This window comes from Ovis aries, chromosome 2, assembly GCF_016772045.2.
Source record: "Ovis aries strain OAR_USU_Benz2616 breed Rambouillet chromosome 2, ARS-UI_Ramb_v3.0, whole genome shotgun sequence".
In the NCBI taxonomy this organism is placed as follows: Eukaryota; Metazoa; Chordata; class Mammalia; order Artiodactyla; family Bovidae; genus Ovis; species Ovis aries.
Window position 1 is genome coordinate 147,769,508 of NC_056055.1, and position 22,084 is coordinate 147,791,591.

The following is a 22,084-nucleotide window of genomic DNA, read 5'->3' on the forward strand; positions in this document are numbered from 1 at the left end:
TTTCTGGAATTGAGCTGCATAAGTTGCTTGTATATTTTTGAGATTAGTTGTTTGTCAGTTGCTTCATTTGCTATTATTTTCTCCCATTCCAAAGGCTGTCTTTTCACCTTGCTTATATTTTCCTTTGTTGTGCAGAAGCTTTTAATTTTAATTAGATCCCATTTGTTTATTTTTGCTTTTATTTCCAGAATTCTGGGAGGTGGATCCTGCTGTGATTTATGTCTGAGAGTGTTTTGCCTATGTTCTCCTCTAGGAGTTTTATAGTTTCTGATCTTACATTTAGATCTTTAATCCATTTTGAGTTTATTTTTGTGTACGGTGTTAGAAAGTGATCTAGTTTCATTCTTTTACAAGTGGTTGACCAGTTTTCCCAGCACCACTTGTTAAAGAGATTGTCTTTCCTCCATTGTATATTCTTGCCTCCTTTGTCAAAGATAAGGTGTCCATAGGTGTGTGGATTTATCTCTGGGCTTTCTATTTTGTTCCATTGATCTATATGTCTGTCTTTGTGCCAGTACCATACTGTCTTGATGACTGTAGCTTTGTAGTAGAGCCTGAAGTGAGGCAAGTTGATTCCTCCAGTTCCATTCTTCTTTCTCAAGATTGCTTTGGCTATTTGAGGTTTTTGTATTTCCATACAAATCTTGAAATTATTTGTTCTAGTTCTGTGAAAAATGTGGCTGGTAGCTTGATAGGGATTGCATTGAATTTGTAAATTGCTTTGGGTAGTATACTCATTTTCACTATATTGATTCTTCCGATCCATGAACATGGTATATTTCTCCATCTATTAGTGTCCTCTTTGATTTCTTTCATCAGTGTTTTATAGTTTTCTATATATAGGTCTTTAGTTTCTTTAGGTAGATATATTCCTAAGTATTTTACTCTTTTCGTTGCAATGGTGAATGGAATTGTTTCCTTAATTTCTTTTCTACTTTCTCATTATTAGTGTATAGGAATGCAAGGGATTTCTGTGTGTTGATTTTATATCCTGCAACTTTACTATATTCATTGATTAGCTCTAGTAATTTTCTGATGGAGTCTTTAGGGTTTTCCATGTAGAGGATCATGTCATCTGCAAACAGTGAGAGTTTTACTTCTTCTTTCCAATTTGGATTCCTTTTATTTCTTTTTCCGCTCTGATTGCTGTGGCCAAAACTTCAGGAAGAAATAGAAAATCTTAACAGACCCATCACAAGCACGGAAATTGAAACTGTAATCAGAAATCTTCCAGCAAACAAAAGCCCAGGTCCAGACGGCTTCACAGCTGAATTCTACCAAAAATTTTGAGAAGAGCTAACACCTATCCTCCTCAAACTCTTCCAGAAAATTGCAGAGGAAGGTAAACTTCCAAACTCATTCTATGAGGCCACCATCACCCTAATACCAAAACCTGACAAAGATGTCACAAAAAAAGAAAACTACAGGCCAATATCACTGATGAACATAGATGCAAACATCCTCAACAAAATTCTAGCAATCAGAATCCAACAACACATTAAAAAGATCATACACCATGACCAAGTGGGCTTTATCCCAGGGATGCAAGGATTCTTCAATATCCACAAATCAATCAATGCAATTCACCACATTAACAAATTGAAAAATAAAAACCATATGATTATCTCAATAGATGCAGAGAAGGCCTTTGACAAAATTCAACATCCATTTATGATAAAAACTCTCCAGAAAGCAGGAATAGAAGGAACATACCTCAACATAATAAAAGCTATATATGACAAACCCACAGCAAACATTATCCTCAATGGTGAAAAATTGAAAGCATTTCCCCTAAAGTCAGGAACAAGACAAGGGTGTCCACTTTCACCGCTACTATTCAACATAGTTCTGGAAGTATATAATTGTTTTTTAAGTCAGTAGCTAATATAAGCAAACTGTTCAAATTTTTAAAAACCCATAGACTATTCAAAGAACAATCAAAGAAGTGCACAAAAGCCTCCTCTCTGGCTAATGTCTGTTCTAATAGGAAGCAAGAGAGCTTAATTATGTATTAAGTGTAAGATGAACTACTTATTTGGTATTACTGATACCAAATCAGTATTGGTTTGGTATCATTGGGGCAAGGAAAACATTTCGCACTACACATGGGAAATAGTTTTTAGAGACTTGTATGTAAACAAATACAGATCAACATGATTTAAATTCTTTTATGACAAGCTCCACACAGAGAAGCACCTGCCCAATTAATTTTGCAACATCCAAGTTTATGATTCTCATCCCATCTCTAGTTCTTCCATTTCTCAGCTATCCAGCCTATGCTGTTGCCTGTTTTTTATATCTAAAGTCAAGTCTGATTGTGTTCCTTCACCTGGCAAAAACTCTAAGTGGCTCCCTACTACACACTGGATACTGAATTTCACCTGGCAAAAACTCTAAGTGGCTACACACTGAATACTGAATTTAAGACTAAAGAATATGTCCAGGATCAACCTTTATACCCTATATCCTGGTGAAACTAAACTAATAGGTAGTCCCTAAAGATCTCCAGGTTTCTCACTCAGCCTTTGTGTACAGTTATTCCTTTGGTTTGAAATTTCTTCTTTCCATACATCTAAATCCATAGGATTATCCACCTAGCTAACTATCCTCTCTGTATCTCTAGGTGGAAATTAATTTGGTTGTAAATAACACACTCACTTGATGGCTCAGTGTTAAAGAATACACCTGCTAGTGCAGGAGGCCCAGGTTCAATCCCTGGGCCAGGAAGATCCCCGGGAGAAGAGAATGGATACCCACTCTAATATTCTTGCCTGGAGAATGCCATGGACAGAGGAGCCTGGCGGGCTACAGTCCATGGGGTTGTGAAGAGTTGGACACAACTTAGCAACTGAACAACAACACAAGCAGAATAATCTGCCAAACTCTGTTTGGTAGGGAAAGCAGAAAATTGTATGGAAACAGATGGGGTTATTGTTGAAGGTAATCTGGAAGAAGTGACTTTTGACCTGGAATGTAAAGGACATGCTAGAAAAGTCATTCCCACACAGGTGGACAGAGTAATTAGGTGGAGGTCAAGGAGGGCAGTGGGCAAAAGAATAAATACCTTTGTACTTCCTTTACTTCTCTTGCAGAGCAGAGGAACAGGAGTAAGATCTGTTCAGCTCCCTCACTGCTCTCAGCCCTGTCATTCTCGCTCTCTCCTTTCTTGCCACACATGAGATCCCATTTTTTCCTCACTTCCAGTTGCAGCCACCAAGAACACAGGGAAAGACCCAGCGTTATTTTTCACTCATTTAGTTTTTCACAGGCATTTAATGAGGCACTGGAGAGAGAAGGATGGAAGAGAGAGATAAAAGAACAAATGGAACATCTCCAATCTTTATTAGGAGGCAATTTAACAAATAATATGTAGTGTTGGGCTGTTTGTTTGGTTATTTCTAATTTAGACCTTCCTATCCATCCTTCACCTTTATCTTCCCTGCCCATTGCCCCAGGAAAATGACGCCTGCAGATAACATCCTCTATTATCTAGGATCCTTTGTCCTCTGCCTTCAGTTGGGACATAGAAGCAGGAAAGACAAGAAGAAAGAGGCCAGAGTATTTATTCTGTCTGTTTTTTATCTGCTTTGTGCTGCAATCTGACATTGGCTGCATCCTTCCAGGGCAATAACTCACAGGGACCCTACTTCAAAGGCTCAGTTTCTTTAAAGAAGCTATTACTATAAATATCTCCAGGGATAACACGGTAATCAAAACGTGTAAACTGCCATGGTGGTGTTTCATTTATCATGGGGTACTTAAGAACGAAGTTCATTGGTAGCGTTCTAAGTTATGGTTTGATTTCAGCACTTAGAAAAATTCTAGATCTGAGTCAAAAATCTCACTTAAGTTGCCATAGTAGAAATTCATGGCTTTTCATCGTTTCCAGATTCAAATCAGTCCATAGACCCAAAACGCCCTGTTTGAAACTGAGGCCAGAGCCCGCAATGCTCCTACAGTACATCCTTAAATCTTCTTCCGAGTCTCCTTCAGAAAGACATGGGACTTATAGCTACGTTTGAGAATGCTCGGTGAGAAGGGATATGACCAGACCTTCCAGGAGTTATTAAATCCTGGCTCTAGGAGTTAAAACATCCATTGATATGGAGTTAAAACATCAGTCGTGTCCAGGGTACATTAATTTTTGTATTGCTGCTGTAACAAATTATTATACTTTAGTGGCTTAAAGTACTCTTGCCTGGAAAATCCCATGGACGGAGGAGCCTGGAAGGCCGCAGTCCATGGGGTTGCTAAGAGTCGGACCTGACTGAGCGACTTCCCTTTCACTTTTCACTTTCATGCATTGGAGAAGGAAATGGCAACCCACTCCAGTGTTCTTGCCTGGAGAATCCCAGGGACGGGGGAGCCTGGTGGGATGCCATCTATAGGGTTGCACAGAGTTGGACACAACTGAAGCGACTTAGCAGCAGCAGCAGCAGCAGCAGTGGCTTAAAACAACACAAAGGTATTGTTTTATACTTCTGGAGCTCAGAAGTCTGAAATAGGTCCTACTGGGTTACAGTCAAGGTGTCATCAGAGCTGCATACCTTCTAGAGGTTCTAGGGGAGAATTCATTTCCTCACCTTTTCCGGCTTTAAGAGTCTGCTGCATTCCTTGACTCATTTCTCCCCTCACTCACAGAGAGAGCTGGTGGTAAGAAAGGCTAAGTGGAAGCCCCTGGAACTGTTCTACATCCATAGCGTAAGCTAAAAGGAATACTGTGTCCCTGGACAGGGACAGAGATTGGTGTCACTATTTAAAAACCCAAAAGGGACAAGAGTGCAGGTTCCCTACCCTATACTCAGTTAACTTCCTGCTCAGCCCAGACAAAAGATGGATTATGGAACCATGCCCATTTTACCAGCATGGTAACTTCACTGGACCAGACAATACAATCCTAGTATCTGTGGCTATTAACTTGAAGAGTACTTTTCTTTTTTCTTCAGGGCCATCTCAAATTGCCATCACCTGGAAGGGTGAGCAGTATAATTTTACCATATTACATTCAGGGTAATGTCAACAATCTTGTTGTTTCATCACTAAGTTATGTCCAACTCTCTTACAACCCCATGAACTGTAACCTTCCCAGCTCCTCTGTCCATGGGATCTCCCAGGCAAGAATACTGGAGGGGGTTGCCATTTCTTTCTCCAGGGATAGAACTGCATTTTCTCCTGTGTCTCCTGCATTGACAAATGGATTCTTTGCTGCTGAGTAACCAGGGAAGCCCCAACTCTCTTCTCTATCATAATATAGCCTCCTGGGATCTTGATCATCTTGAAATCCCATAGAACATCACATGGGTCCATTACATTGGTGACAAGCTAATTGGATCTTGGGAACAGTAAGTAGCAAGTTCCTTATATATTTCAGCAAGACAAATATGACCGCAGAATAGAGGATAAATCCCATGAAAATGTTTGCAAGGATTCAAGGGATTTAGCAATCTAGAACATGTTACGATATCCCCCCTAAAATGATGGGTAAGTCACTACACTCTTTGTGCCCACCAAAAAGAAGAATAGTGTTTGCCAGAACTCTCTGGATTTTGGAGACACCATATACCACAACCAGCTGTGCTTCCAAACTATTTGCTCAGTAGTACCTATGGCTGTCTGTTTTGAATGGAACCCAGAACAAGAGAGGGCTCCCTAGGTCTAGGCTATAGTGCAAGCTGCCCTGATCCTTGGATCTTAATGACCCAACAGATAATAGTTATTACAAGTGTCTGTGGCAGGCAAGCTTCTGGCAAGCCCCAATAGGAAAATCACAGATAATCTGCCTAGAATTTTTAGAAAAAAGTCATGCTCTTTGCCAAAATATTAGTTATCTTTTGATGTATATCAAGGTTTCCCAGATGGTGCTAGTGGTAAAGAACCTGCCTGCCAATGCAGGAGACACAAGACGGCAGTTCGATCCCAGGGTGGGGAAGGTACCTTGGAGAAGGAAATGGCAACCCATTCCAGTATTCTTGCTTGGAGAATCCCATGGACATGGAGCTTGGCCGACTGCAGTCCACAGTGTCATAAAGAGTTGGACAAGACTGAAGCAGCTTAGCACACATGCACAAAGGTAACACCCGAACTTGGGCTCATTTTAGATGTGAGCTACATCAGTCAATGACTATTCACTATATGAAAATCAGTTCCTCTCTTTCTATAGGGCCCTGGTAGACACTGAAAACATGATCGTAGAACACCTGGTATATTAGCGTGCAGGGTCCATTGTAGCAAAGTACCACAGATAGGCTGGCTTAACAGCATTTCATTGCCTGACAGTTCTGGAGGCTGGGGTTGTTGTTGTGCGGTTGCTCAGTTGTATCTGACTCTTTGCGACCCCATGGAGTGCAGCAGGTCAGGCTTCCCTGTCTTTCACTATCTCCCAGAGTTTGCTCAAATGCCTGTCCACTGAGACAGTGATGCTTTCCATCTGAAGGCTGACAGACTGAAATCAACGGATCAGCAGGGTTGGCTCCTTCTGAGACCTGAGTGAAAGGATCTGTTCTAAATCTGTCTCCTTGACTTGTAGATCATAGCCTTCTTTGTGAGTCTCTTCATACCATTTTCTCTCTATGTGTATCTTGTCTCTGTTTTCAAATTTTCTCTTTTTATAAGTATACCACTCATATTACATTAGGTCCCACCCTAATGACTTCTTTTTGACCTGATGACTTCTACAAAGACCTTGTCTCCAAATAAGGCAACTTTCTGAAAAGTTACTGGGGATTGGGATTCCACCATATCTTTTTTTGGAGGTGACACAATTCAACCCATAACTATACAACCTGAACTTCAATAACAAACTGGTTATTACCTGGCCCACCAAATGATAAACCTGAGTATGTTCAGCCATGTCCCATGAGTAAGTGAAAATGGTATCTATAGACACAGTAGATGAGCACAAGTGGTTCAGATGACATAAGAAAATTACATAAGCAATGAGCTTGTACGCCATGGTGCTTCTCCCACTGCTTAGCATTTTTCCCTAAACACACACCTCATAAACAAACAACAGAGAAGGGAAGAGTCAGCCTTATGCAAAGTAAGCTGGCACCAGTCACAAATGATGGCTGCTACATTATAGCCCCTCTCAGGGATGCTCTGAAATAGAGTAGAAAGAGAAATCTTCCTAACAGAGAAAAGTTGGAGTAGTACATCTGTTTTCCATTGTGCATGAAAAGAGAGATGGCCTATCATAAGATTTACACTGACTTACAGGTGGTGGCTAATGTGTTGGCCAGTTGGTGTCTTAGGGACTTGGGAAGAGCAAGATGGAAAGACTAGTGACAAAGAGGTCAGGTGGGAGAAATTTAGGAAAGAATCTCTTGAAGTTGACTGAGTGTGGAGATATTTGTGTTTTGTGGAATACTTCCCAGAGAACAAGATGATCTGCCCATGGATGTCAGCCAGCTTCCCTGGGGCTTGCTGAAAGGATAGTGTCACGGTGAGGGTATGCAGGTTAAGCATGTGGGCTGTCGTACAGACTTCCCTTCTCCATTGCTGAGTGCACAAACTGGTGAGAGCTGAGGCCAGCGCTGAGCCATTCCCTGCAGTCCTTGTCGGATGACCTCTCTTTCCAGCTCCAGTTCACAGGCTGCAGCCACACTATTGACTCACCTTTCCGAGCAGCTGGAAGAGGGAGGAGGGGATGGATCTGAGAAATACTTGTAAAAGGCAGAACTGAGAGGAAATGATGGCCACGTGGATGTAGCAGGAGAATGGAGAAGAAAAACTGAGATGACTCAAGCCTTTCTCTTTTTCGAACTGATGAGTGGGGACACTTTTAATGTAATTGGTGAGTGGGGGTACTTTTAATGAAGACAGAAATCATCAGAGGAAGGTGAGGTGAGACTGATGGAAAGGATAAAGAGTTCAGTTTGGGCCTCTGAAGGTGGGTGTGGGTAAGTGGATGTGTCATAAGCAACTAGCAATCAGAGGGGAAAATGATTCCTGAGTTCAGAAGTGACTTTCAGACTGGAGATAAAGGATGGAAACTGGAATTTATTCATAATCATATGTCAATGCCCCGCAGGACTTTGCATTTTGAACTTTTTACCTCTAACTTTGGAAGAGAGACTTTGTTTTGCAGCTGAGTGAACAAGCTGAAGAGGACTTGTAGGGAGCAGGAGTGCTTATCCTCAAGAGGAAGTAAGTAGAGGGACCCTAATGCAAAGGTTCTGTTGTGTATTTCAGACTGAAAGTGCCAAGTGCACAAACCTCATCTATCTTGTCTCACTTCTCTATCTCTGGAATCTAGATGAGAGTCTAATGCTTTGTATCCACACAAGTATTTGGGGCATGAGTGAAGTAAATGGGAGGATGTGGGGATGAATGAGTAAAGGAAAAGGGGAATGAGTGAAGGAACCTACTGGGCATCCTGGGGACCTGGAGGAAGAAGCCACACCTGCCCTTTTACTCTTTTGTTCCAAATGCTCTTTGGAAGACTGAAAGATAAAAGGCCGTGTGGAGTGGCAGTTAAGAACATGAACTCTGAATTCAGGCTCCACGACTTCCTAGCTGCCTTTACTCGGCCAGCTGACTTAACCTTCTGCTTCCTCCCTGTAAAATAAACACAAAGATGCTTAGAGCAGCTCCTGGGGAAAAGTAAGTTGCACATAAGTGTTAGCGTTATTATTTCTGGCATCTTGATGAGAAGGTAAGCCTGAAAGACAAACCAGAAATCCCCTGCGGAGAATGAATCCAGACACTTAGCCTCTAAATGTCATCCATAAGCGAAACAATCACTTTTTCTCTCTCTGCCTTCCAGGAGCTTTAAATACCCTAGAAATCCCCACCATACCATTTACTGGCAAAGGACAGAGATCTGGGTTTTAGTTCCAGCTGCCGGCAGTTAACTCTCTGAGTCTGCAGAGCCCTATACCCTCTCTGAGCTAAGTGCCCTCGCTTGCCCACTCGAGGTTGCGGAAATCGAGCGCAGAGGTCCCTTTCAGTGAGGGCGGGCCATGCTCTCCCGCCGACCTGCAGCCTCCGGGTTCCACGTCGGATGCCGGGCGCCGGCTCGCCGCAGCTCGGGCTGTCACACCCCTCCGGCGCGTTCCCGGGACCTCGCACCCTGCGCGTCTGGCGGCCACCCAGTGCCCCGCGCGCCCATGGGGAGGTGCCTCTCGGGCGCCCCCCCGGCCCGGACGCCAGTTCTCTGGGGCCGGCGCGCCTTCTCCCGCAGCCTGCCTGCAGCCCTTTATACCAAGCCAACCCGGCGCTCACTAATGTTTAACTCGGGGCTGAAACTTGGACGCGCCTTGTGACTACGTGCCCGGCGCTCCGGAGCGGCACGCGCGTCCGGGCGGCTCGCCAGGCTTCTGACTGCGCTCCGGCTCCGAAACTTCAGTTTCGAAGAGACGCAGACCATGAAGGTGAGTGATTAAAGGGCCCCCCACCCCGCAAAGAGCCCCAGGAGTGAGTTGAAGATGCCTCTTCACTAAAGTCTCCCCAGATTACCCCCACCACCACCACCCAAAGCTCGCAGATCGAAACCAGGGGCTCTCATTAGGCGGAAGCTCCAGAGCCACCCTCTGACAGGTGAAGGGACGCCCCAAGGCTCCTGTCTCGCTCTCGAACCCGCGGGGCTAAGAACCCAGGGACCGAGGCTTGGAGGGCCTGGAGAGCCACCGGCAAAACACGCGCCAGAACCCTTACTTGGTTTCTGAAGTGCGTTTACACGCAAACATTAAATTGCCCGGAGGCCAGAAGTTCAAGGGAAAGCGCTCCTTGCAACCTCCGACTCGCGGGCTCCAAACCCTCCCAGCCCCTGGTGCCCCTCTCCCAGGGCGCGCGCGACGGCAAACTCCGCTGCCTCCTGTGCAGCCGGGGCCCCGACCCTCTTACCCGGACTGGGGCCAGATAGCTGGCTCTAACTGGACCTGACCTGCCCGGCTTGCAGACACCATGGAAGGTGCTCCTGGGATTGCTGGCGATCGCTGTGCTCGTCACCGTCATCACTGTGCCCGTGGTTCTGCTGACCAAAGACAGTAAGTTTAAAACGTTTGAAAAAGATAAGACAGTTACCGGGATCAGGTTCTATTTGAACATTCCTAGGAGACCTAGGAATTTTGCTGGGGACTGGGTGGGACCAGTGGGCCAGGTCTTGGGGCTCAGGCTTCGCTGGCGTGATCGCTGCCTCTAGTGTCGCCGCTAGATTGGCTTCGTTGGTCTCCAGTGTTTAGGCTGCGAGAGCCCTGCACCTGCCACGTTTTACATATGGCAAATACATACTTCCTGAAAATAAGGGGAAATTTTGAGATCTCTTTTTATCAAATTTAAATTTAGTACCTTTTGAATCTCAGGGTTTTTGTTTTGTTTTGTTTTTTCCTTAAAAAGAACTTTCATGGTTGTGATCTTCAAAGGAAAAGAGACAGTGTTTAAAGATCCCAACGAGCTGTAACGATGTCATGAAGGGAGGGAAAATTTTAAGAAAAAAAAACCCAAATACAGTTTTGAGAAAAGAAAGTCCATAGGGAACCCAGGTGGTTTTCCATAAAGCTGATGGAAAATATCACTGTGTCCATAGTGATATTCAAGTGGTTTTCCATAGCGCTGGTGGAAAATATCACCATATCCATGGCGATCTTCAGAGGAGGTGGGATGAGTTATGTTTGGTGGAGTCTTTCATTTAAATCCACCTTGGTTTCTTTTAGCTTGCTTCACTGTTTCAGTTTAGTCCGAGTTTTTAATATAAAACATCCATATAACGAAATGCACAGTACTGGATACAAACAAGTGAGAATAACTAGTCTGGGTCTCCTCCGGCCCTGCTGCTGCTGCTGTTGCTAAGTTGCTTCAGTTGTGTCCGACTCTGTGCGACCCCATAGACGGCAGCCCACCAGGCTCCCCCGTCCCTGGGATTCTCCAGGGAAGAACACTGGAGTGGGTTGCCATTTCCTTCCCCTGTGGCCCTACTTCCTTTTAAATAGTTCTTTCATTTAAGTATTCACATTCTAGTCAGATAACTGAAGTGCCTTCTCTGATGGTCTAGTCAACCAGGAAATGTGTAGACAGTGCTTATATACTGGGAGGTCTTATCTAGATTTCAAAGTGACAGTTCAGAATTAGTTTGTAGAACCATCAAAAATCATATTTGGCCAGCAATTTCAGGGCCAGAGCAAAGGTGCCAAAGGTTAAATAACTGAGTCTGTTGACCTATTGATAATAATTTTCAGTAACTTTAAAAAGCCATGGTTACCACCATTTTAGGCTGTTAAATGGTAGGCATCTGTCCACTTTCTCAACTCTTTGTTACAAGCTGTTAAAATATAACTGCTTTCATAAAGTGGTACTTTGTATATTTAAACAACCACACGCACACAAAGCCTTCCTGTGGAGAAAGGATGGGTCGCCCATACAATCAGTAAATATTCACATGACCTACATTATGTTCCAGGAACTGTGCAAGTCGCTGCAAATCCAAAGATTAAATTTTATAAATATAAAGACCTCCAACTTCAGGAAGTTTACAAGCTAGTGGGAAACAGATATGCAAACAAATCAAAGTAACCTGGATAGTCCATCTCTAACATATTGTGAGGCACCCAGGCCTCCTTGGCAGAATGGGTGAAATTGTAGTTATCAGAACTTCCCTTCAAGAAAGTTGAAAGGAACATCAAACTTTGATAATAAGTCACTTGAGATGGCAGTGGAATGAGTTAGGGGCTTGAGTCATGCAGCTGACTTCCGTGGGATTTGTTTAAGTTAACTACAGGGATTTTGTTTTGCTGGAAGAAGTATACAGACTGGGGAGGGGCTGTCTCACCATTTCCCTTAAACCATACCTAGCCTCTTCTCCAAATGAAATTTGAACAAAGATTTCAATGACATTCTCTTAAGGGGACTTCCAGAGAGGTTCACATGTCTCCACCTAACTTTTATTATGATACAGTGAGGAAGTTTAGAGAGGCTTGAGCAAACTTCTCAGAGTGTTAGGAAGATCACTTCCAGGAAAGATGTCTCACGAGAGGTTTCTTTTGTGGGGAGGCCTGAAGAGTTAATATCAGCTCCTGGATGAAGTTTTCAAGAAAATTTAGAATGACTTGTGAGTCATCTTAGAGACACAATATCACCTCCTCTATCTGGGATCATACGAGGACTCTTAGCAAGAGAAAAGAGTGAGCGGCAAGACTAACCTGTGGATGATGGAAAATTCTAGTGTGCCTGCAATGTGGAGCAGGACAGTGGGAAGGTGGACGGACAGGGGACAAGGCTGGAGGGGAAGAAAAGGAAGTGACCAGGAGACTGATGATGCAGAGTAGAATTTGGAGGCTATGGTTAGACTTTGATAATTGGAAACGTAGGGAGTAAGGGAATAGGGTGGCTGAGAACTCCTCTTAAACTACTGGGTGGAGATGTGATTTCATTGTGTGCTTTATTTACACTTAGACAATCAAATTATTTTTCTCCTGTATTTCTTAATTGGCATGTATGTATATTTGAGGAGAAAAAGGAAATTATCTTGTTTCAACTCCTCCCTTAGGAACAAAAATAAAAGCTCAGCTTTTTTTGCTAAGCCAGCAATACCATTTCTGAACCACAATAAGGGATAACCTTTTTACAAAGGATCCAGACACATCACCCAAGAAGCGTCCCTCGATATTGTCCATCAAGGTTTTAAAGTCAGAACCAGAAAGGAAGAGAAGAAGTGAGTTGGGAGAGAGGAAATATAAATGAAAAGGAAAGGAAGTGGGGGGGGGGGGGGAAGAAAGAAGGAAAGAGAAAAGGAAGAAAGATTTTGATAGAACAACAAAATAAAGTTTTGGATTATGTGGAAAGCAAAGTATTAAAAAGCCAAGAGAAAAGGGAAGAAGAAATGAGCAAACTCAAGTTCATCCCCCAGAGAGTTTGGTTTATAAGGTTAAGTGTTTCCATATGAAGAGCTGACTTAGGCAGAACTCTGGACATACTTGGAGCAGAGAGAGAGAGACTGAGACAGACAAAGACAAAGGTGTAAGCTTAATACTGTTCACAATTTTTTTTTAGAATAAAAGCTCCTTGAGGTCAGAAGTTATACATTTCACCAGGTAATATTAAAAGTTTACCTCCTTCTGTATATATCATAACAGATTGAATTTTATTTTAAATTCCTCAAATATCCTAAGAGAGAAGGATATTGCATATTTAGACATTGTTTTTCAGAGAATCAGCAATAAAATATATAAAAATAATTTACTTATGGTGGAATTGAAATCTTCATGGCTTAGAGGCAATAAAACCTTCTCACTCAGTATTTGCGATCCCTTTAATTCCCTCTTTATGATATAGGCTGAGTTTTTAAAATAGTTGTCAAATTGTTTTATTATTGAGTTTTGTTATTTGTCAGTTTTCTCACTGGGTTTTGTTATGGGAAAGAGACATATCGGTTCTTCTTGTATTCTTTCCACTGCTGTAGCAGTAAATTTCCTCAGTATCTTCTTTCAGTGCATAGGAAATTTGACTGCTCTGCCATCCACCAGTAATAAAAGAAAACCCAAATGTGAAGGAGGAGACAGGAATAATCAGAGAAGAAAAAAAAAAAGATAGCATCTATGAAGTTTGCCTGAGGAAGTCCAGGATCTATTCCAGATTTAAAAACACAGAAGCAAGTCTGAATGAAAGCTTTGTATATTTCAGAGGACAAATTCTAAACAAAGAGCCCTGTAAAAGCTCTAGCTGACTCCAAGCTCACTCAGTTATCAAGCTTTGTAGAGTGTTCCTGAGGTCAGTGGGTTGGCCTTTTTCAGGCCAGCTATTTTGGCTTTTGGTTCCCTAGCTATAGCATGTGCCTTAAATTTCTCTATCTTAGACATCTTGCCTCTCATCTTAAAAGGGGTCAGAAAAAGGGAAGGCTACTTGCCTAACTGATGGTCAGGGAAAAGTGACATCAAGAGACTGACTAGAGCTAGATCAGTGTACTTGAAATTTTGACTTAAACTGCTGAACCTAGGAAATGTGACAGCAAGTACATGCAGGACCACCTTCCTGTGGAAGAGAAGGTGCAAAGATGTAATAACCAACACAGATTCACTCTGTGCCAGGTACTGGGCAAGGGTGTTCAACACACTTCTCATTTGATCCTTACAACAACGCTTTGACAAAGGTTATTATCTCCAGTTTTACAGAAGATTTAGAGAAATCTTGAGAGGGTACTTTAGTTATTTATTATTGTATAATGAATTGTCTCTAAACAAATATTTGTTATCTCACAGTCTCTGTCGGTCAGGAATTTGTCAGAGGCTTAGCTGGGTGATTCTGGCTCAAGGTCTCTCATGTGGTTACAGTCAACACATCATCTGAAGGCTTAACTGGGGCTGGGCAGTCCTCATCGAAGCTCTCTTACGGAGCTGTTACCCAGAGGCCTCAGTTCCCTGCCAAAGGATGGGCCTTTCCAAGCAGCTGTCTCCCCTTAGAATGAAGGCTCTAAGAGAACAACCAAGTAGGGAACCTCAGAGTCTTTTTGACCTAGCCTCAAAGGTTATGTTCCACCACTTCTGCTGTGTTCTATTGGCCATACACACCAACCCTGGCACAAAGTGAGAGGGCATTGCACAGGCTGTGAATATTGGGGTATGATGGCTCATTGGGGCCATCTTGGAGGCTGGCTACCAAAGAAATTAAGGAACTCGCTCAAAGTTCCACAGAGTTGGGATTCATGCTTAGACACCGTGCTTCTACAGTTGGTACTTTGTGATCGAGTATAAAATTAATGTGGCCATATTAGCATAAATTTGACAGCTTCATCTCTGTATGACTGTATTTCCTTTCATGACTGCTAGTCCCTGAATGCTAAGTGTTCTGGGGGAAAGTCCTTGCTGCTGCTACCTCTATTCCTACACAAAGCTGTAGAGAAGCAATGACTTCCAGTCCAGAACTGACATACCACTGTTTTGTTTCGTTTTGTTTTTTGACTGTGCTGACTGTACTGGGTCTCCCTTGTGGCCCTTGGTCTCTTCATCATGGTACACAGTCTTCTCTAGTTGAAGCAAGCAGGCTTAGTTGCCCTGCAGCATGTGGGAATCTTAGTTCCTGGACCAGGGATTGAACAGGCATGTCCTGAACTGCGCAGCAGATTCTTTATCACCAGAGAATTCTTTGTCACCTCTCTTCTGACTGGTCTTATAGGTGTTTTCAGTGGTGATAGTTGGTCCAGGTATAGTACTTACCATGCTTCTAATGCGTGTTGTGTCATTTCATTTGATCCTCAGAAAACAATCCAGGTCAGAGAAGGTCTTAATTTCCTGACTTGATACACTGAATAAAACTGAGGCATGGAAGTTTAGTGCTTTGTGAGGAAGTATTAGTACTTGGGAATTCAGATCCTGTAACTTCTAGCCTTCCCTATGTCTGCTGATTTCTGTGTATGCTCGGTCACTTCAGTCGTGTCCTGCTCTTTGCAACCCCATGGACTGTGGCCCGCAAGGCTTCTCTGTCCATGGGATTTCCCAGGGAAGAATACTGGAGTGGGTTGCCATTTCTTCCTCCAGAAGATCTTTCTGAGCCAGGGATCAAACCACTGTCTCCTGTGTCTCCTGCTTTGGCAGGCGATTCTTTATCGCTGAGCCAGCTGGAAAGCCACTGATTTCCATGAATAACTGTTTTAAAGAATTACTTTTGTGGCAGCTTTTGTAACTTAATGACTAATCATGCTTTATGGCTTTCATTATTGTAAATCAATTATCTTGTAAATATTTTTACCTTTAGTCTTCAGAGGTCCCTCGTGACCTCCCAAAGAGGGTGTGTCTCTCAATCTGAGAGCAAACTGAAACTACAAAATCAGCACTTCTGAGTTAGCTGTTTTATTTTGCTAAGTACTATACTTGCAGTTGTGTACTGTGCTTCAAAGTCACAACTTCCTGGGAAATCTTTTCAAACTTAATGATAAACCATTGGCTTTAGCTAACTGTCTGCAATAATAAGCACAAGCGATCAAGAAGACAGAGGGACACAGGAAGGAGTTTCTCTGTTTCACGCGTGAATGTGGCATGACCTTGTTTGTATTTCTAAAATGTCTTTGACTCTGGTCTAGATCATGGTTTAGGGTGGGGAGTGATTTATCCAGGTGAAAGAGGATGCTTACTTGGACAGGATGGAATCAATGGAAGGGGCAGACATAAGGATGACTCCCTGAACAATTGACTGGCTGGTCCAGGCCAAATGGAGAGCTTTATTTTGCTCTCATGGTTCTATGCTTGCCACAAGAGCTAACCTACAGTGGTTCCTCTAACTCTCTCATCCTACTTGGATACATTTCCGCTTTCCAAGGCAGGGCTCTGCGGACCTTCTACATTATGCAACCAGTCTGTCAACAGAAGGTCATTCTTTAATCCAGCAAATATTTATTGAGTATTTTCTACATCAGGCACTTTGTTGGTCACTGGAGATATAAAAACAATAGACATGGCTCTTGCCCTCAAATAATTCACAATATTAAAAGAAGCATAAACATTAACTATGATAAAAAGCCCCAAGTGGCCTTCTAGTAAATGATCAAAGTGCTGTGGAAGCTCTACAGAGAACATGATAAATGCTGCCCAGGAAAGTTCATATGGAAACCAACCAAGCATAAAGGGTTAATAATTATTGAGCCTGGATATAATCCTTCCAACCATGGGGCCTTAAGAGTAGACTGGCTCCCAGGATTGCAGTTCACCTGTGTGTTTAGCTCTCAAAACTGTAAAACCCCTCCCCTCATCCTGATTCTGTATGAAAGTTGTGTCAGATAGAATACTTTTGGCTGCAAGTAACAGAATATCTGGCCCAAAGTTATTTAAGCTATAGAGTCTTACTATTGCATTATTACTTCGCAGGTGGTGCAGGCGGTAAAGAAGCTGTCTGCCAATGCAAGAGACAAAAGAGATGCAGGTTCAGTCCCTGCGTTGGGAAGATCCCCTGCAGGAGAGCATGGCAATCTCCTCCAGTATTCTTGTCTGGAGAATCCCTATGGAAAGGAGCCTGGCGAGCTAGAGTTCATGGGGTCACAAAGAGTCAGACATGACTGAGTGACTGAACACACACATTGTGTTATTGCTAGTGTCTTCTGTAACTGGAGGTGCAGAGGAGGACTGTTCTAGAGTTGCAGTGGTCCTCCTAACCTCTTCAAGAGCCTGAGGTCACTTTCAGCTCTGCTGTTCTCATACTGCTGGCTTTCATTCTCAAGCTTGTCCTCTCAGGTCGAGCTGCGGCAACACATGATTTGCTCACACAGCCATTTCACGAGGCAGAGAGATTGCTGTTCCTCATTCACAGTCTCTGTATCAAGGAGGAAAACTATTTCCAAAAGTCCCCTGGCCCAAGGCAGATTTTCCCGCATGTCTCCTTGGCCAGATTTGTGTCACTTGTCTATTCTAAACTGATCTCTGGCAGGGGAAATGGATTGACATGCTTGGACTAGATAAATCAAGACTCATCTTTTAGGACCAGGAAGAAGCTCTTTCCTTAGCTCTTGGAAGGGGAAAGGGAATTACCCAAGTTGAACTGGAGATTCTAAAAGAAAGAAAGGGGAGGTCTATGTGGGTATATCAGATATTCTGATTGCTCATTTTTCATTACATTGGAAAATTTTAATTTGCTAACCAAAGAAAATAGATGTCAAGCTACTGATCAAGCTAGCTCTGCTCTCTAAAGAATCTGATCATATAACTCTCTCCTTCTCTTCTTTCTTTTTTTCCCTAACCAAATGCATTTATGGTAAAACACGGTGTTTTGATGCTGCCTTTTTTGGTCCTGAAGGAATTTTGAGCCCAGCACTTGCTTTCTCTTGGCATCCAAAATGATTAAGAATAGAAAGAATTGAGTTTGTAACATTTAAGATACAAATCAGAAAATGGAGGAGATCAGAAATATCTGAGGGAAATTACTCCCAATTTTCTCATAAAAAGCACAGATAAACTGTTATACTTTATCCAGTTCATAAGGGTATTTTTGTTGTTGTTTTAGTCACTCAGTCATGTCTGACTCTTCTGCAACCCCGTGGACTGTAGCCCACCAGGTTCCTCTGTCCATGGAATTTCCAGGCAAGAATACTGGAGCAGGTTGCCATTTCCTTCTCCAGGGATCCTCTTGACCCAGGAACCCAAGTCTCCTACATTGGCAGGTGGACTTTTTACCAATGCACTACCTGGGAAAAACAACAAAAGGCATTATTTACCTACTATTTGCTCCTATATCTCCACACTCCCATTAAAATGTAAGCTTCACGAGGGCAGGAATTTTTCATGTTTTGTTCACTCCGATCTCTAGTGCTCAGAACATTGAGGACACAGTGGATACGTTCCTAGTGCTGCTGTAACAATTACCGAACATTGAGGGGCTACAGCAACCAAAAAATTATTCTTTTCACAGTTATGAAGCCCAGAGATCCAAAATCAAGGTGTCGCAGGGCTGTACTCTCTCGGAAGGTTCTAGGGAAGGAGACCTTCCTTGCCTCTTCCAGTTGCTGGTGGTTACCAGCCATCCTTGATGCTGCTTGTCTTGTAGCTCGGTGACTCCGATTTTCCCTTTCATTTTTACATGGCCTTCTTCCCTCTCTTTCTGCATGATCCTCTTCATTTTCCAAGTCAGCAAAAGCCTGTCTACGTCGCATGGTCTTCTTATGAGGACACCAGTCAGTATGACCAGTGCAGCATGACTTCATTTTTTATATTTTTATTTTACATTGGAGAGTACAGCCGATTAACAATGTTGATAGTTTCAGGTGCACAGCAAAGCGACTCAGCCATACATCTATGTATATCCATGCTCCCCCAAACTCCTCTCCCATCCAGGCTGCCATATAACCTTGAGCACAGTTCCCTGAGCTATACGGTAGGCAGTATGACATCATTTAACTTAACTAATTACATCTACTAAACTCCTATTTCCAAATAAAGTCAACTTTCTGAGGTTTTCAGTGGACATAAAGATTTTGGGGGTCTATTCAATGCATTGGTGGTGGTGGTGGTAAGTCTATTCAGTCATGTCTGACTCTGTGCCTCCCTATAAGCCATAGCCTACCAACCTCTTCTGTTCCCGTGCACACTTCCATGTGATGTTCCCTACCCAGGGATTGAACTCACATCCCTTATGTCTCCTGCATTGGGAGGTGGGTTCTTTACCACTAGCACCACCTGTAAAGCCCACTCAGCCCAGTACAGCTTGATAAATATTTGGTGAATTAAAGAAATTATCTTAGAGCTCATGTACAAACATATTTTTGATGAACATTTTTAAATGTTACTTTAATTCTTATTAAAATTCTTATAATCATAAATATGGGGTCAAGCCATCTGCTACTAGAGCATGCTCACCTATTCATACAGTACAGTGCTAGCAGCTTTTCGATAAAATTAATTCATCCTTTCAGCTTACTTACAGTCTACTTAAGATGTGACTGTTCAGACTAAATTTTTAACTAGCCATAGAAAATTACTTGATTAACTGGCAAACAATTTGGTATAGAAAGTAAATACCAAAGAAGATGATGAGGTAGCAAAGTGTGATGGATGGAGCAAAGGGTAATTCCAGAGCATGAGGAGGGCCCGTGAAAAACTGAAGACCACAGATGTGGATTGTTTATTTCAGAAATTTGCTAAGTTCAAGAGAAGAAAAAAGGAGATGGCTACAGGAGGCAGCAAGGTCAGTGTTTGTTTGACATGGGCACACCCTGTGCTTGCTAACAGAGAGCTGCTGCTCAGTCATGTCCAAGTCTCTGCCACCCCATGGACTGTAGCCCACCAGGCTCCTCTGTCCACAGGATTCTCCAGGCAAGAATACTGGAGTGGGTTGCCATTTCCTCCTCCAGAGGATCTTCCTTGACCCAGGGATCAAACCCATGTCTCCTGTGTTGGCAGATGGATTCTTTACCACTAGCACCACCTGGGAAGCCCAGGACAGAAGTAAGCAATGAAAAGGCAGTGAAGATGATGTGGGAGAAGAGCTGAAAAACCTCAGAGCCTCTAAGGAATCAAGAGGAACCCGGATCTGAGCCTGAGGCAGGCCCATTTCTGACTCCAAGTGCCAAGGAAAGGGTTAAAGAATGGCAGGACGGACAGCCAGAAGTGAAAAGCCCAGGAAAAAGCAAGCCCCTATGGTGGCTTTTGCTCTAAAGGAGGAATCATTGAATCTTTTCACTGGAAAACTTTATACTCTTGAATATGTGTACTACGGGGCCTGAGTTATTCAAGATTTGTTATATTTAAAATCTAGGAAACATGGGGAAAAGGCAGGAAGAAAAGAAACCAGTTATAAAGCTTGCTTGACTACTCTTCATGAGTGTGGGGAAAAGATGAGAGCTACGAGTTGGAAGGAAAGAAGGTGCTACAACTTTCTTTCCAGAAGTCGCAGAGTTGCCATCCTTAATAACACTTCAGGGAGAAAAATTTTAGGATTTACAGAAAGAATCAGTGCCTCTTTGACTTCAGAGCACCAGAAAAAATTATATTCTAATGTAACCTACCTACTGTCCCAGGTTCAAATGATACTACCAAGCTGCCTGTTTAGATTATTTGCAGGCATTTCATCTAGACACTTCTATAAAGTCTAATGCATCTATGCTAACTCATGGAAACTTCTAACAAGCATTTACCATATACCTCACTCTGCTGAACACTTAGGTTGTTTACAATGGTGGTTATGACCTCAGGCTTCAGAACTCTATTGCCTGGGGCTTACTAGTCATGGGACTTGGGTCTGGTTTCTATCCATACCTGTTTCCTTTCCTGTAAAATGGGGATGAAAATAAGTTAATAAGTGTGTGATGCTAGAATAGCACATTGGAAGGTTTCTGTGAGCGTTTGTAATGATTATTCTTTATATCTCTGGTGGCTGAGATGGTAAAGAATCTGCCTTCAATGCAGGGGACCTGGGTTTGATCCCTGGCTTGGGAAGACCCCCTGGAGAAGGGAATTGCTACCCACTCCAGTATTCTCACCTGGAGAATTCCATGGACAGAGAAGTCTGGCAGGCTACAGTCCATGGGGTTGCAAAGAGTCAAACACAACTGAGTGACTAACACTTTCACTTTTCCCTCTCTCTATATTTTTAACATTAAAAAATTTTAAACAGTCCCAGAGGCATGGACTATAATAATACTTGTCTCACACTCTTGAAAGTTTTGCTGGGTGAATGCTGGAAAGGGCAATGTCTGTGGTAGTTTTGTTTTCCAGTAATCATATTCTTCATCTCTTGGAAGACAAACAGGTGTCACAGAGAGTAGCCGTGCTCATAATGCCTATAAATCCTTCTGGAGAGTTCTTCAGTGACAAAGTATTAGAGCTTTCAGCTTCCCCAAATGAGATATTCTCTAATCAGTTTTCTCTCCAAACTAATCATTTTTAGCTTTGATGTTTCACTACAACTACTGACTATTTTTCAAGAGAAACCAGACCTTTGCTAAAATAGTAGCTTGTTTCACAGGCCTCTGGGTCATTTATTTATATGGTTAAGATGTTTCTAACTTTCAACTGTTTCTCATCACCTTGGATTACACTGATTAAAGTCAGTCAACATAGTGAGGAATAAAAGCCTTGTCAATATTAATTTTGGCCACTATTATCCAGTTTCTTTATTCTCAGAAGAGTCCTAGCAAAGGGTGAGGGAGTGACTATAATCAGAATTTTTTAAAAAATAGGACAATTTGCATTTCAGAAAGGAATAAAGCCATCCTGAGGTCCTGTTTATGCTGGCTTCCTGTGTGTGCAGAGCCTCCTGGCTCTTCACTGGGGAGAAGGCAGCGTGAACTGGATTTAGTTCAGGCAGTCCCTTCAGCCTTGCATGTCTTCACCAGTGGCTATAGATATTTCCATCTTGAGCTGAAATTTGAGACATGAATATTTTGCCAATTTCACTTCTCTGCCATATATATTGACGTCTTATGTTGATATTTGTATTGTTTCAAGACAATGAGAATTTCAGTATCAGCTTCTGTATTTCTAACTGATCTTGGGAGCATCTTTTTCTTTTTTCCAGAATGGTTGCTGACCATTCCGAGGAATATCTAGATAGGGTCATCAAGCCATAGCCAGGGCTGACTGCCTATTTTTGCAAGTTAAGTTCTATTTGGAATACAGCCACGTCCATTCATTTACCTGTGGTCTGTGGCTGTTTTCAGGCTGCAGTGGCCAATCTG

General features: G+C 42.7%; 1 protein-coding gene and 1 long non-coding RNA gene across 4 annotated transcripts in view; one reads left to right on the top strand and one right to left on the bottom strand.

Annotated features, from left to right (window-relative positions):
* Positions 1-9,927, bottom strand: part of LOC121818712 (uncharacterized) — a 37,747-nt gene extending 27,820 nt beyond the window's left edge. Inside the window, exons 1-3 of one of the 2 annotated variants that reach the window (XR_009599606.1) lie at positions 9,844-9,927; positions 8,402-8,556; positions 3,065-7,626 (exon numbers count right to left, since the gene is read on the bottom strand). This is a non-coding gene — a long non-coding RNA (uncharacterized LOC121818712). Of the gene's footprint in view, positions 1-3,064; positions 7,627-8,366; positions 8,557-9,843 lie in introns of both variants that reach the window. The other variant, XR_006058772.2, reaches the window with a different exon arrangement.
* DPP4 (dipeptidyl peptidase 4) overlaps positions 9,345-22,084 on the top strand; it is an 80,937-nt gene continuing 68,197 nt past the window's right edge. For both annotated transcript variants that reach the window (XM_060411137.1, XM_004004660.5), the window contains exons 1-2: positions 9,345-9,371; positions 9,899-9,986. In XM_060411137.1, the coding sequence (XP_060267120.1) occupies positions 9,366-9,371; positions 9,899-9,986 (94 nt within the window). In that variant the 5' untranslated portion in view covers positions 9,345-9,365. The remainder of the gene's footprint in view (positions 9,372-9,898; positions 9,987-22,084) is intronic.